A 15,043-nucleotide genomic window follows, 5' to 3' on the forward strand; every position below is an offset into this window, starting at 1 on the left:
AATATTATTGTTGTGGCCTTGCAAACTGGAATAAATAAAAAGAAAACCGAATGGTTATTATTAATTTTTAAAAGTGTGCTACTTTATTCGTAGTTAATTGTAATTATCGTTCTTAGGTAGTTAATTATTATTGTTATTAGAATATATTTTAAGAAGGAAATGACAGAATTTATTAATATTTTTGGAAATTTAGTTATAGTTATAGTTATAGTTATAGTTAATAAATAATTGATATTACAAATGATAATAATGTTAAGATTTGATTAGGAAATTCTTTTCCATATCGCAAATAGATAAACAAATACAACATCTCAAGTTTACTAATTTTGTTAAGATTTCATTAGGAATGTATATATATGTATTATGAATCTATTTTTATCTACTCATTAGTTAATGTTATTAATAATTAATTGACTGAAGCACCAATTATTTGTTTTAGTCGAATTATGTTAAAAAATCTATGACACTGGTTTTGAAGTAATATTTGTTATTGAGTTAGATGGGCAGATTTTGTTAATGAGTGGCCGTAGCTTAAAAAATGTTGTCCTCTTGTAGTAAGTAATATAATAATAGTAGTTAATGAGATGACTAATAATTTATTATGTTTCTTGTAGAAATTAAGAATGTTGACCTGTGATCATCCAGTTCCGCCAGATTGGTACAACGATCGAGTGGAGGAGTATTTACGAGTTACTGGATTTTATCATGCATCTCAAATTGGTGTCGTACAGAATCAGAAAGCACTCGTCATATGACCCCATCGATAACCACCGTCAAAAGCCAACGCATACTGTTCTCGGGGGATTCTGTTTAACCAGTCAGTGTATGCCTCGCCTCGTTCTCGTAAACGCTGGTAACGCACCTCGTACTCCCGTACCGTCCTCGAATATCCTGAAGGATAAAAAAAAATTGAAACAAAAGAGGTAAACACACTTATTGAAGATAACTCTGTTACAAAATTAATTAGCTATAGTGAGAGGTACCTATGTTGATGACCAGTTTCTGCAAGTACGGCGCCTTGAATTTTCTCAGAAAGTTCGACTCTATATGCCTGATACAAAACATATGAAAAGCTCTAGGAGGTGACCAAGCCCCGTTACTCCTTTCCACAGTTGCATTTATGGATTCGTGACGGTCAGATATCAGTTCCACACCATCCCGAGTGACAACATGCTGACGAAGGTTACTTAGAAAAAAGTGCCACGCATCTGAAGTCTCTCCCTCCACAATCGCAAACGCAATTGGGACGATATTGTTGTTGCCATCCTGTGACACTGCCACTAGTAGACAACCCTTGTACTTTCCGTACAAGTGAGTCCCATCTACCTGGACAACTGGCTTACAATGTCTAAATGCTCTAATGCAGGGGTAATAACTCCAAAAGACACGATGCAACACCCGAATATCAGTCACCAACTCATCGCCTTGATATGCAGGCATAGTCTCAAAATGAACAACAGCTGACGGCTCCTTGTGACACATGGCCTCAAACCAAATAGGCAACGCTTCGTACGATGCTTCCCAGCCTCCAAATATTTTTTCCACTGCCTTTTGCTTAGCCAACCATGCTTTCCGATAACTAACAGTGTAGTTGAACTTCGATTGTACCTCTGCTATAATCGACTTTACCTTTAAGGCGGGGTCAGCCTCAACCAACGGCTTAATTGCTTCTGCAATTGTGCTCGAATCCAGCTTCGAATGATCCTGAGAAATTGTGGCTCTGGTACATGTGTGACTGCCATTATACCTCCTTATAACCCAACAGTACTTCCGGCTGATCATGCTAACCCGGATAACCCAATCACACCCTGACCCATACTGTGTACACTTCGCATAAAATGTCAATGGCTCAGATTCATACACCCGGTAGTCTACGCATCTTCGAATAGTATACTCTTTTATCGCTTTAATAACAGCTTCCCTGGAACTGAATTCCATCCCAACGGCAAATTCACCATCTGCGACAAGAGGAATTCCTGCCACCACGACAACCATAAAACCAATTTTAGAAACACAAATATTTAAACATTCAAAAATTAAGCTAAAACATTTTTCACTGCATCAATTATGATCAAAACCTCCAAAATAATTGTATTTAACTAATTTACTAAATAAATACTAATTTATATTCAACAAACCGGCAAACACATACTAAATTTAATTTAACTAATATGCTACTTTACCATTATATACTATTAAATACTAATTTATATTAACATAATTGACAAATTCACTAATAAATATTAGTAAATACGAATTTATATTTACTTAATTAACAAAATTACCTCATAAGTACTAACAGATATTTAATAAATTAACTTCATAACGAATAAATTTTAATTTATACTCAACTAATACAATAACTCCCAACTAAATTTCCTATCTTAAAGTTAAATACACAAACTGGTGAACAAAATTAAATACTTGGTCCAACTAACTATCAATATATATTAATAAATAATTTCAATCCTTCTTATGAGTTTGGAGAATTAAGTACCTGAACTGATATAATCTGGGAACTCCGGAACATGCATGGCTTCCAAATCCAAAACTCGCATGAATGATGGCTCCTCAAACGGCACATTGTTTGCCAGTGCAGTTGCCACGTCAGACACATCCGGAGCTATAGCTCCCTCACCTGCAACCCCATCTCCATCTGGACCAACAAATTCATAGTTGCTTTCGAACTCCTTTTCACTGTCACTATTGTAATCTTCCCGTAAAATATTCTGGTCGGCCTCAGATTGCTCAAACTCAACATACAGCTCGATGAACAAGAGTTGACTCCGATTTTCAATATACATGGAAAACATTTCTTGCATGCTCGCTTCGTCCGTTACATATTTCGTTTGAAACTGGACGAATCCACCAAACACTTGTATAGGATATCTATACAGAATACAAGATATTCTTCTTGCCCTCTGAGAATTAATCTGTTCACAGATCACACCTTTGAGCTCTTCAAATGAGATTGTGAAAGAATCACAACATCTAATGGATTTTCACAAACAAATCTGACTCCTTCAGATGTTTGTAACAAAATCTGACCAAAATAATACACCTTTAATAATACTCTGTCACTCATTTCTCTCAATCACATTAACAAACTCATAAACTTTGGTTTTGGCTTTTTAACTATCATGCGAAACTAGTAAAGGATACAGGAACTAAGAACCAGACTAAAGAGACGTTGAAGAAGAAGAAGAAGAGGATGCGAGTTGTTCTTAGGGTCAGATCCGGTTTCACCAACTTTTATTTACAGCCCGAACGAAATCGGACCATGCGATTACGTGTTTTGCATTCAAAAAATTAATAAAAAAAACATATCGGACCCTCCGATTTCTTAAGCCAACAAAAAAAATTTTTCCCCTCCATCAACTCGGACCCTACAATTTACATCATCTGGATTCACAGCATCTCTTTCCTTCACAAATCGGACCTACCGATTTGCTGTGCCAAAATTGAAATTCAAACAACTCGGACGGTCCGAGTTGTTGGGCCCAAAAGTAATGAAAAAGCTGCCCCACATCCTTGTATTGCACCTCAATGCCTCCATATCCGGAGAAAGCACACACAAAACCACCGTATCAAAAAAATTGAGCCTATTTTGTGATAATCATTACGTAAACTCTTTTTATTTTACTAAAATATAATTAGTTAATAATAATAATCTTATTTTAACATAAATATCAAAAGTATTTGCTATAAGAATAATATTATTATTTTGTTTTTATTTTTTTCTTAAGTTACTTCTATTTATATTTTCAGTCTTTTTAGGGCGAAATAAAAAATTAGCACTTTTAATAAAAAAATTGATTAATATTAATTTAAATATAAAATAAATAAAAATATTAGTTCTTAAACTAACGACAATTATAGTTACGGTCTAATAAAAAATATTTAGTAACTTCCTAATAGAGATTTGCACACTAATTTCTACGAGGTATTCCCAAGAATCACAAATTAAAATATTCGTAAATCTGTATTATTTTGTATCATTTGCATCTTTACCCTAACACTCCCCATACTTTTTGATACGTAAAAAAATTAACCACATTGTGTAAAAAATTAAATTTCTTATGCGTTAGGCATTCCGAAAAATAAAATATTTAATAATTTAAATGAAAAAAAAGTCCTATACTCTTGACTATTGAAACCCGAAGAAAGAAAACTCGAGATATTTCAGTTTCAGCGAATAAGCTGGAGAATCTCCCGGAAGACCACGAGGTCACCACGCGCCAACGCCAATCATCGAATCGTAACCGTCCAAGTGTCATAAAATCCAATGGCTGAGCCTTCTCGATCCCCTCCATTTCAGTCCCTTTCTCCACATCTCGATCACTCACACCTTCACCACACAAACACGCACAACACACACTCTCTCCCTCCATTAATATCTCTTTCCATTTCTCCATTCTTCATTTCTCTGTTCCCCTTTCTTTCAATCAAGATTCAAGAAACAAAAAAGAAACCGTAACGAAAATGCTTCTGAGAGCTGCACCTTCTTCTTGTTTCCCTTCCTTTTCTCCCCTCAACGGTGGCGGTGACCAGCTGGTCCCTCTCTTTTCTTCTGTTTCGACGTTGACTTCTTCTTCTTCGGGGAAGAGTGGTTTGGTTGTTATGTGTGCTGCGACGAAGGGAGGCTCTAACAGCAAGCCGTTAAGCGGCGTCGTTTTCGAGCCGTTTGAAGAGGTGAAGAAGGAGCTCGACCTTGTCCCTACCTTACCTCAAGTTTCCCTCGCCAGACAGAAGTTCGTCGATCAGTGTGAAGCCGCCATTAATGAACAGATCAAGTGCGTTCTCCTACCTCTTCTCCTTTATCTTTTCTCCTTATTTTAGATAAATTTGTTTTAAATATTTAATTAGTTGCTATTAATTCCAAATATAAATTTAGAAAAAAGTGTAAAAATAAATTATTACTGTTATGTTTGGTAGGCTTTTATTTTATTTTATTTTATTTTTATTCTGATTTTTTGGTTGCTGTTGTTGTTATTATTAGGTATTTATTTATTTGTTTGTTTATTTCTGTTTATGCAGTGTGGAGTACAATGTGTCATACGTTTACCATGCGATGTTTGCTTACTTCGATAGGGATAACGTGGCGCTGAGGGGTCTTGCCAAGTAATGATTGTGATTTCGATTTTGAATGAATAGTGGAGTCTGTTTATTTTGTTATAGAAGATTTGATGATTGTGGTGCTGATTGCAGGTTTTTCAAGGAATCAAGTGCAGAGGAAAGGGAGCACGCTGAGAAATTGATGGAGTACCAGGTATAAATTACCTTCGATTGAATTCAAGAATGCAAGTTTTTTGGTTCTGTATTTGGAAAAGTGATGTTGAGTTCTTGTTATTTATATCTGTTGTTATCGTGATCTTTTCAGAATAAAAGGGGTGGAAGAGTGACGTTGCAATCTATAGTGATGCCACTCTCTGAGTTTGATCATGTGGAAAAGGGGGATGCACTTTATGGTTAGTGTTTCTAGTCACTTTTTACATTCTTTTCCTTCAATTTTTACGTGCTCTGTAATTGATAATAAATGAAGCTGTTCCCTATGTTGGATATGGATGATTTTAGTGGATTGAGCTTTGAATTTTACTATTGGACAACATTCCAAGATTCTGTATAACAGATTCATAATGAAATGCGGAAGATTTGTGGCAACTCCTCAATTTCGTGATTTCCATTTTGTTGTTCTTCATGTCTAGTTTCGAGCATGATCATCTACGTGAAGTATTTTATGATTAAAGTGAATTCTGATTGCATATTGCATTTATCTTATATGGATATGTTTAAGGAAAAATTACACTAACCTTCTCTAAGGTCGGGTCAAATTTACCATGATTCTCCTCTAGTTGTCTATGCTACACTAACCTTCACTAAATCCCTTTTCGAGAAAGGTTAATGTTATGCTTATGGAGGTAGTTAATATGACATTTCACCAAATACAAGGTCATTGTAATATTATCTAAACGTTAGCTGATGCCTGATGTCAATGTTTGCTTTTATAAATTGAGGGGAATCACGATGAATTTACATAACTGTTTTGTAATATGTTTAATTACTTCTGTTTAGAAGTACATTATTTCTTACCAACACATGATGGAAGCATTATTCAAAGTTTCTACTTTTTCCAGTGAACATCTCTTGTGAGTTCTCCATGTGTTTGTCACTAAATATATTTTTTGCTTGCTTGTTTTTGTTGCAGCAATGGAACTTGCTCTGTCATTGGAGAAGCTAACAAACGAGAAGCTCCTTAATTTGCACAGTGTATGATAAATGATCTTATTTTTGGATTTGTGGCATTTATCCTCTTCCATTAATCTCATTTATGTTTAATTCTAATGTTATAAAATAGGAAATTCCTTTCTTTCCTAACGTTATGCTTTTGTGCTTCTTGCTTCACAGGTTGCCTCTAAGAACAATGACGTGCAGTTGGCAGATTTCATTGAAAGCGAGTTCTTGGGTGAACAGGTATATTATACTCCCTTCGTTTTCTTTGATTTATTACGTCACTTTGTGTACATTCTCAGATCAGTGTATCTAGATAGTGGATACAATTTTGTATTGGTATTGGAAGCAGAAGGGTTTCACATAATTACATCTTATGCGTTGCAATTAAGCCACTGTCAATACAAACTATGCGTTTCTTATTTGTGTTTTCTTTTGTGTTTTTGGCAGGTGGAAGCCATTAAGAAAATATCAGAGTATGTTGCTCAGCTCAGAAGAGTTGGCAAAGGACATGGTGTGTGGCACTTTGATCAGATGCTGCTCCATGGAGATGGAGTTGCTGCTTGAAGATATTACACTGTTATGATATCTAGTTCGTTGAGGCACTTTCAAGTCTTTTAGCTATCTAGAGTTGAAAAGAAAAGTTGCATTATATCTGGTCATGGTTTTCTTGTGGTTTAAATAGTGCTTTGTAGTGGACCCATGATATGATATTTTTGTCTGTCAATTTGAGTTGTGGCTATGGATGGAGCCAAAGGGGTTATTGACCAAATGCTAGATAAAATTGCTTCGACTTTGACATTATGATGCTAGCGGACCCAACATTAATATAGTAATCGATTACTTCTCTTTAAGCTGACATTTAGAAATTTAATGTGTCTGGATCTATTTGGATACTGTTCTATTTTAGGAGCACTCGTTGGGATATAATTCTTTGAACTTTTAAGATATTTTCAGGAACATTTGTTAATGTTACTGTTAATAAAAAGAATGAAATATTTTATTTTTATAAATAAGAGGTTTTGTTAGCAACATCTTTGTATTAAGTATGTAAGGATAAGAAATGTAGTGATTACTAATTAGAACATTCAGCTAACGGAGAATTAGTAGAGAATTCAAATGAAATCTATTAGCGATGTATTATATATCATTAAAATCGATTTTTTTTATTAATAGCTAACATGACATGTTCTAAAAAGTATTTTTTAATTTATTTTATTTGATTCATTTAAATGCGGTAACTAATTAATTATTTATTTAATTTAATTGAATAAATATTTAATTATTTAATATTGTATTTGACCATATTAGTTATAACTAATTAATTACATTAATTATTTGAACTAGAATAAATAAATTAATTTTGTATTAATTTGTATTAATTTTTTTGTTTTATATATTGTACTTAATGGTTTTAAAGAAGTGCTACACGTACAAGTCGTTTTAATTTACAAGTCATACAAATTGGGCCAAATTCAACAAAAATAACACTCACCCATATGAGCGTGTTAACACGCGCTACTCAACCGTTTTCATAAGCTCACTCACTATTATGAAAGATGCTTTTCCTTTCTTGATCAAAGCCACAACTGTCATTTTTTCTTCGCGTTCCTTCTCCTCCTCCTTCTTCTTTGTGTTTATTCTCCTTTTTCTTCATGTGTTTCATCTTCATCGTAGTTCTTTTATTACTGTTATTGTTGCTGCATTTTTTCCCTCCTCTTTCTATTGATTTTGCAACATTATGTATTTTTTTGTTTGATTTTTTTCTCCCAAGAAAAATTATGAGAATATGAAATAAGAAAATAAAGAAGAAGAAGCAGCAGAAGATGAGGGAGAGGAAGAGGAAGAATTTTGAATTATGCAGAACTTATCAGCACACATACACCGAAAATTCTTAAACAATATACCTAAATATCTTCGTGTTACACCTAAATTTGCTGCAAATACAGAAAAATATTTTCTCTAATGCTGCATTTTTCCTTCTTTTATTCCTTATATCTTTCTTTCTTTTAGTTGAATAAATGTAAGTTCATCCTCTTCCAAGTAATTTTGTATCATTATGTGTTTCATCTTCTTCTTTGTTTGATTTTTTTTTGTTTTTATTATTGTTAAAAGAGTAAAATAAGAAGAAACTTGAGAAGATAAAATAAGAAAAAAAGATGAATAAGAAAAAAAAGATGATGATGATGATGATGATGAAAAAGAAGAAGAAGCAGCAGTAGAAGATGAAGAAGAGGGAGAAGAAGAATTTTGAATTATGTAGAATTTATCAGCACATATACACCCAAATTCTTAAAGAATACACTCAAATGACTTCATGTTACACCCAAATATCTTCGTATTACACCCAAATTTGCTGTAAATACAGAAAAATATTTTCTTTAATGCAGAATTTTTTACATTACATTCAATTCAAACTATCAACGATGAAACATTATTCACCTACAGTCATAAACTTCTAACAAAAAATTAACTTGAATGAACCACACGCCAGCTACTTGATTGGATTCAAAACAATAATCAATTTCGTTTTGGTTTAATTGACAATCTGAACTTAAATTATTCATTATCTAATGAAAAAAGAAGAAGAAAGAGGAGGAAGAGGAGGAGGTGTTGGTGACAACGATAACGAGAGGGAAAAATAACAAAGAAGAAGAAGATGTGCAACAAAAAGAAGAAGAAGAAGAAGAACGTGTAGTAACGACACGAAGAAAAATGTATGCGCATGAATATAAATGACTTGTATGACTTGTATGAGAAAAACGCTTGTACATGGAGAATAATTCATAGTTTTAAGAGTGTCATAATTAATTATTTATTTTATTTGATTGAGATAAATATTAAATTATCTAATATTTTTTAACCAAATTAATTATAACTAATCAATTATATTAATTATTTGATTTGATTGGAATAAATGAATTATTTTTTTAATTTGTATTATTTTTTTCTACTGTATTTTGATTAATGATTTTTAAAAGTATTTATAAGATATTTTTATTTATTTAACTTACTTTATTGAATCAAATAATTATAATCAATTTATTATATTAATTATTTAATTTGAATATATGTTATTTGATTTAATTTATTGTCATATTAATGTTTGAGTTGTTATTTACTATTTTTTATTTTCTTTCTTGATCTTAAATATTTTGATTTTAAATTTCAGATTTTTATTTATTGTTTATATTTTTTATTTTAGTATCAAATCTAATATTTTTATCAATATTTTTTTGTAATTTATTGTCTAATAGTTATATTCCCACCATCAATTATATGATCGTGAATATTTTTTTAATTTAAAAAAAAACATAATTTCATTCCTTCCTTTTTTGTTTTATATATTCTTGTATTTCATAACTTGTTCACGATAAAAATTATATATGCTAGAAGAGAATCTCATTTTTTTATTAATTACTCTTTCATTCGAGAATAATTTTTTTCTTCTATGATGCATTATTTCTATTTTTTTAATAAGTTATAAAATATTATTATTCGTTATTATACTTTATCTCTTTTATTTCAATTAATTTAGCACAACTCTTTACATGTCGAGTCTTCTCAATGTTAAAATTATATTTTTTAGGTGCTTAATTTTATTTTTACTTTGAGAGATTGAATGATGAAATAACATCCATGAAGGATGTTGTGTGTCTTCTTTTTCGTTTTTTTGACTTACCTCCCGTTTTGTAGGGATTATGAGTAACTATATACAATGGTACATTGGTGTTTATGCATGAAAGAGAAGTATAAATTACATCTTATCTTCTCTTAATAAAATTTTTATTATCCATTTTAAAAAAAATATTGTAATTACTTTGGACTAATACATCTATCATTGTTGTGAACAACTGTAAAATTTTAAAAAATTTATAATTATTTGATGGTTATTTTATTTAGTCTAATCTATTAGTTCTTTTAATCGAATATTACTTTAAATTTATGTTGGACTCAAACATTATACCAAAAGACATTTAAAAGGGTGTAATTCTTCTTAATTAAAGAATAGATAAATTTATATGCTTTTTATACAATGGCTAACACCTTGGATTAAGATAAAGAAATAGATTGAAGAATTAAATAAAAAAATTATCATTTTAAAAGAGTTTGAAGATAATGCACTTGAATATTGGATAACTTTTTATTGTATTTGTTTTTATTATTTTATATTTCACTATTTTTTGTTTGAAATTTTTTAATATTATTTCTTTGTATCTTAGTATTTAAAAATAATTGGTCTAAAATATATTTTTTCGGTCTAATAATAATTTTTTATAAAAAATAATACTAAATTAAACATAAGTTAATCCCAATTAAAAAGTTGTGTTAATTAGTATAAGTATTATCATATTAAATTTAATTTATTTATATATTAATATAATTAATTGAAAATAAATGTTAAATAAAACTAAAAAATAGAATATTCATAATTATTTTAAAATAAATAATGAAGTAAGTTATAAGATATTATTTTATTTGAATTTTTTAATAATTCTAAAAATAAAATGTTAGTAATTATATTAAAATAGGCACTGGAATAAATTTTATGGTACTTATTCATACCTGAGCTTACTAAATATAAGCCTAGTTAACACACCCTTTAATGGACAAGCTACTTTTAAAGCTGGGCCACACGAAGTTGGTCCAAAAGTGAGAAAACCAACCCGTGTAGCCTTATTCATATGGGCTGAACTTCACTTAGATGCAGGTTTCTATACCCACATCTGACCCAACTTGGAGAGCAAGTCAGACGCTGTCCCACTACTTCGGTTATTACCACGAAGAAGATAACCAACTCAAATTTGGGGGTAATTTGCCACACTATAAAGGAATAACTGCTCTTGATCTTTAGAGATCACGTCCAAGAAATGACTAAGTCTTGCTTTGCTATCCTATAAATACACCAACACTCAGGTATTTTTTCATTCAATCTCATTTAAAACCTGCTTAAAATCTTGATGACTTTGGTATTGGAGTCCCTTCCAAGTACACCCCATTACCGTCCAGGCAAGGACGTTAGATAAACCACCATCCCGACAAGCAAGTCAGACCTTTAACCCAATGGTGTTTGGAACTCACGTCCAGGCCCAAATCCACCTGGGTTTCAGGCAACACCATGGAACATTGGCATCATTGTCAGAAAACTTGGAAAGTCACCTCTAAAATTGAAAAAACAAGGTAAAAGAGATGGCGAAACGACATTAGATTCTGTTCTCACACTAGAAGTTGCAGCTAGAATTGTCGTACGCCATTCGTAGCACCCCTTCCATCTCCACACCCTCATAACCAGCTTCGCTAACCTTCACCTCAACCTCAAAACTCCCACAGTCTGAACTCCACTATCCACATACCTTATGCTAAAGGAGAAGGACGTAGCACCGACAAAATTCAGGGCTGGTGCACAACCACTTTGGCCAACTCGAACAGTTGAAATATGCGTTGGCCTAAGAGAAGGAACTAAGAATTAAATCAAGAAGGAGATGAAATGAAAGAGGGAGGCTGATGAGAAGATCAAGAAACTAGAGACAGAACTGAAACAGGAAGAAAATCCCCAATTGCTAGTACGACGACACCGACTAGTACCATGGTGGAGACGGCACCTTCTCGGAGGCCATTATATGGGCAGAAATCCCCAAAAGCTTCAAAAGCCCAAAGATAACCCTATACCATGGAATTACTGATGAATCCATATTTGATGATAATTTTTTGTTAGAAATGAATGGATTTCATCGTAGGAACTCACACTTATTCCCTTGAATAGTATGCTTTTGAACTTTCCTCCCAAATTGTGTTTGATTATAAAAATATGCTCTTTTGCAATTTCACTTTCTTGTTGATGAGTTTAATGTTTGGTGTTTGTTCTATGCTTTCTTATGCTATTCTTGTTGATTGAGATCAATTGTTGCTTTTAATTTCAAGTCTTTTCTTATTTTTCTCATGTTTAAACTTTTTGCCTACTAGGTGTTTGACAAAATGTCAAACATGGTTTTAGGCTAAATTTTTGTCTCTTGGCTTGGGTAAAGTGAGCAATTGGGTTCCTAGAGTTGGAATGTCCAACATTTAATGTCAATTCTTGGATTGTTAATTGTTCTTGTTCCCACTAACGCTAATTTGTTGCTAAGGCAATTAGCAAGCAATTTAGGATTTGTGAGTTAAGAACACTTATGCTCATTTAACTTACCTTCCGATGTGAGGGTTGATCAAGTGAGATTAATCCAACATAATTTTCATAGTTGTGGTTCCAACAAAGAAAGGACCCTTAACTCACTCCAAGCCAAGACCCCTTTTTATGCTTTCAATTTTCCATACATTGCTATGTTAATCTCTTTTATGCTTTACTTTTTTATATTACATAGTTGGTTCTTTAATTTCTTTGTTAGTTCAATCATTACAATTTTTCATGTTCTTTTATTGCTTTATATGTTCATTTCTTCATTGACAACCCCTTGATCACTATAACTGGAATTTGCACACTCATTGCCCCTTAAGTGATTCCTTGGGAGATGACCCGGGAGTCAATTACTCTCGGTTTTTAATTAGTTTTGAGTTGTGACACATCTTGTGAATTTCCAAATTGGTGGGTGACTGATTTTTGGGTTTGGGTATATACTTGCAACGTTAATCCTATTTTGAGAAATCCCAACTTGTACAATTGGGCGCCGTCAAATTTTTGGCGCCGTTGTCGGGGATATTCACTTTAAGTGCAATGAGTGCCATAATTTTGGTTGTGTAAATATGTGAATAGTGTGAATAGTTGATTTTTGGTTTGCTACTTAGTATTAATTGTGGATACTACTTTCCCTCTTTAGTTAGTCTTGGTAGTTATAGATTGTTAAGTTAGTCCTTGTTTACTTGCCTATTTTTTTTGTTTTGGTTTGCCTTTCATAATTGCATGCTTTCATTGCGTCCTCAGTTGAATGACACGGTCGCTTCCAGACCCGAGCTTGGCTACTTTTGACCCAGAAATCGAAAGAACTTTAACTCGTATAAGGCAAGCTCAGCGCCGGCTAGCTTTCGTGAATAGTGAAGCGAGCTCCCTTGAGGACCATTCCCATTCACTATCACCACCTATCCGTAACTATCATTCTCCAATCAACGAGGAGACTCTATATTCATTTGTGGGGAGTACTAAATTGTCTTTGAGTGACTCAAGTGACACCGTCATGGCGGACCCACCTCGAAAGATTACCTTGAAGGAGGCCGGAGCTCCTGATCTTGCCTTGCAACCACTTCAGATTCTATATCCGGCCTTGGATCCAAATTTTGAGCTTAAGTCTGCCACAATCAACTTGCTCTCCAAGTACAATGGATTTCCTGGGGAAGATCCTCTGAAGCACCTTAAGGATTTCCAAGTTGCATGTACAACTGCGAAAAGACATGGAGCGGATGAAGTCGCGGTGTTGGTCTTCGCTTTCCCTTTCTCCTTGGAAGGAAAAGCGAAGGAATGGTTTTATACTCAGTCGGGGAAAGTTAGATCCAATTGGGACTTGTTGCAGAAAGAATTTTTGGAGAAGTTCTACCCTCTTCAGAAAATAGACAAGCTGCGAAGAGAGATCTCTTGCATTGTGCAATGAGATGGGGAGACTTTGTATGAATATTGGGAGAGATTTAAGAAGTTGCTGGAGGCTTGCCCTCACCACCGGATTGATGAGTTAGTTCTGATCAGTTATTTCTGTCAAGGAATGCACCACCAAGACAAGCTTCTCCTAGATGCCGCAAGTGGATGATCATTGACTAAAAACAAGACCACAGAAGAAGCATGGGAAGTTATATCGGACCTAGCGGATTCTATTCAACACTCTAGGGCTAGAAGTTCACAACCAAAAGCTGTGAGTAAGGTTTCTCCCTCCAGAGACGCAATTTTGACTAAGACCCTTGGTGAGATGACTATTTTGTTGAGACAAATCACCCAAGGGCAGTAAATCCCTCAAGCTTTGATAAATGCTCCACCTCAACTCATAGGATAGAAGGACTATCAAGGATATGTGGTGTTTGTGCTTGTACTACTCATTACACCGATGAGTGTCCTCAAATCCAAGAGGACACTACATTGGCGGTTGCTAACCCTTACCCGCAAAGACCCAATTACAACCAAGGACCCTACCCACAAGGAGGTAATCAAAACCAAGGGTGGAGAGATAACTCAAACCAATGGTGGAATCAAGCTCCCCAAGCTCAACCCAACCAAAATGCTCAAGTCTACTACCATCAACACCCACAAGGTCAACCATAGTACCAACAACCATACCAACAACCCCCACAACTTCCATCTCAAGTGAAGTATCAACATCCAAATAGTAGATCCAATCCTTCTCAAGTTAACCAAGCCCTTCCCTCCAATCAACCCCACATGAATGACACAATTCACACCTTCATGCAAGAACAAAGAGAGTTCCACAAGAAACAAGATGTTTACATGGCTACAATAGCCGAAGCCCTTACCCGTTTGACTCTCCCTCCTCAAACCACACAAAGCACCCAACAAGCTTCAACCTCAAGTAGTTTGCCCTTCCAACCTCAACCCAATTCTAAAGGAAGCATAAATGCCATTACTCTTAGGAGTGGTACCAAGTTGGATAAGAATGCGACTATACCTTCAAAGTTGAATGAGGAGACAAACAATGAGGAGGTAGGAGATGAAGTAGAGGTGATGAGGAGTGAAGATGAAAATATTGATAAAGATGAAAAAGAACCACCGAAGGTCAAGGAGCCAAAGAGAAAGACCTTGCTTGAAGAGCCTTTGCCCATTCCATTCCCAACTATAGCTAAGAAAGCAAAGAAGCAAGAAGATCTTGACCCCACTGTAGTAGAA

General features: G+C 33.8%; 2 protein-coding genes and 1 non-coding gene across 3 annotated transcripts; 1 reads left to right on the forward strand and 2 right to left on the reverse strand.

The window, feature by feature from the left end:
* Nucleotides 1-733: 733 nt before the first annotated feature.
* On the reverse strand, nucleotides 734-2,822 carry LOC112717399 (uncharacterized). The gene is made up of 4 exons (XM_025769441.1): nucleotides 2,639-2,822; nucleotides 1,630-1,976; nucleotides 984-1,548; nucleotides 734-891 (listed from the first exon to the last, which is right to left on the reverse strand). The coding sequence occupies exons 1-4, from the start codon at nucleotides 2,820-2,822 to the stop codon at nucleotides 734-736; spliced, it is 1,254 nt and encodes a 417-aa protein (XP_025625226.1).
* A 1,340-nt stretch (nucleotides 2,823-4,162) lies between these two features.
* Nucleotides 4,163-7,097, forward strand: LOC112715341 (ferritin-3, chloroplastic). The gene is made up of 7 exons (XM_025767099.3): nucleotides 4,163-4,793; nucleotides 5,038-5,121; nucleotides 5,209-5,269; nucleotides 5,381-5,468; nucleotides 6,206-6,267; nucleotides 6,406-6,471; nucleotides 6,679-7,097. The coding sequence occupies exons 1-7, from the start codon at nucleotides 4,483-4,485 to the stop codon at nucleotides 6,793-6,795; spliced, it is 789 nt and encodes a 262-aa protein (XP_025622884.1). The 5' UTR covers nucleotides 4,163-4,482; the 3' UTR covers nucleotides 6,796-7,097.
* Nucleotides 7,098-13,769: 6,672 nt separating this feature from the next.
* Nucleotides 13,770-13,876, reverse strand: LOC112719517 (small nucleolar RNA R71). The gene has a single exon (XR_003161816.1). It is a non-coding gene; the product is annotated as a small nucleolar RNA R71 (small nucleolar RNA).
* Nucleotides 13,877-15,043: the final 1,167 nt, after the last annotated feature.

This window comes from Arachis hypogaea, chromosome 10, assembly GCF_003086295.3.
Source record: "Arachis hypogaea cultivar Tifrunner chromosome 10, arahy.Tifrunner.gnm2.J5K5, whole genome shotgun sequence".
NCBI lineage: Eukaryota > Viridiplantae > Streptophyta > Magnoliopsida > Fabales > Fabaceae > Arachis > Arachis hypogaea.

Bases quoted from the DNA above. Each gene is read 5' to 3' on its own strand.
- LOC112717399 (XM_025769441.1), bottom strand. From the start codon at position 2,822: ATGCAAGAAATGTTTTCCATGTATATTGAAAATCGGAGTCAACTCTTG. The intron at 1,549-1,629 runs GTAAAGTCGATT...GCTAAGCAAAAG, and splicing joins AGGCTGACCCCGCCTTAAAG to GCAGTGGAAAAAATATTTGG. The intron at 892-983 runs GTACCTCTCACT...TTTATCCTTCAG, and splicing joins GAAACTGGTCATCAACATAG to GATATTCGAGGACGGTACGG.
- LOC112715341 (XM_025767099.3), top strand. From the start codon at position 4,483: ATGCTTCTGAGAGCTGCACCTTCTTCTTGTTTCCCTTCCTTTTCTCCC. The intron at 5,122-5,208 runs GTAATGATTGTG...TGCTGATTGCAG, and splicing joins GCGCTGAGGGGTCTTGCCAA to GTTTTTCAAGGAATCAAGTG. The intron at 5,469-6,205 runs GTTAGTGTTTCT...TTTTTGTTGCAG, and splicing joins AAAGGGGGATGCACTTTATG to CAATGGAACTTGCTCTGTCA.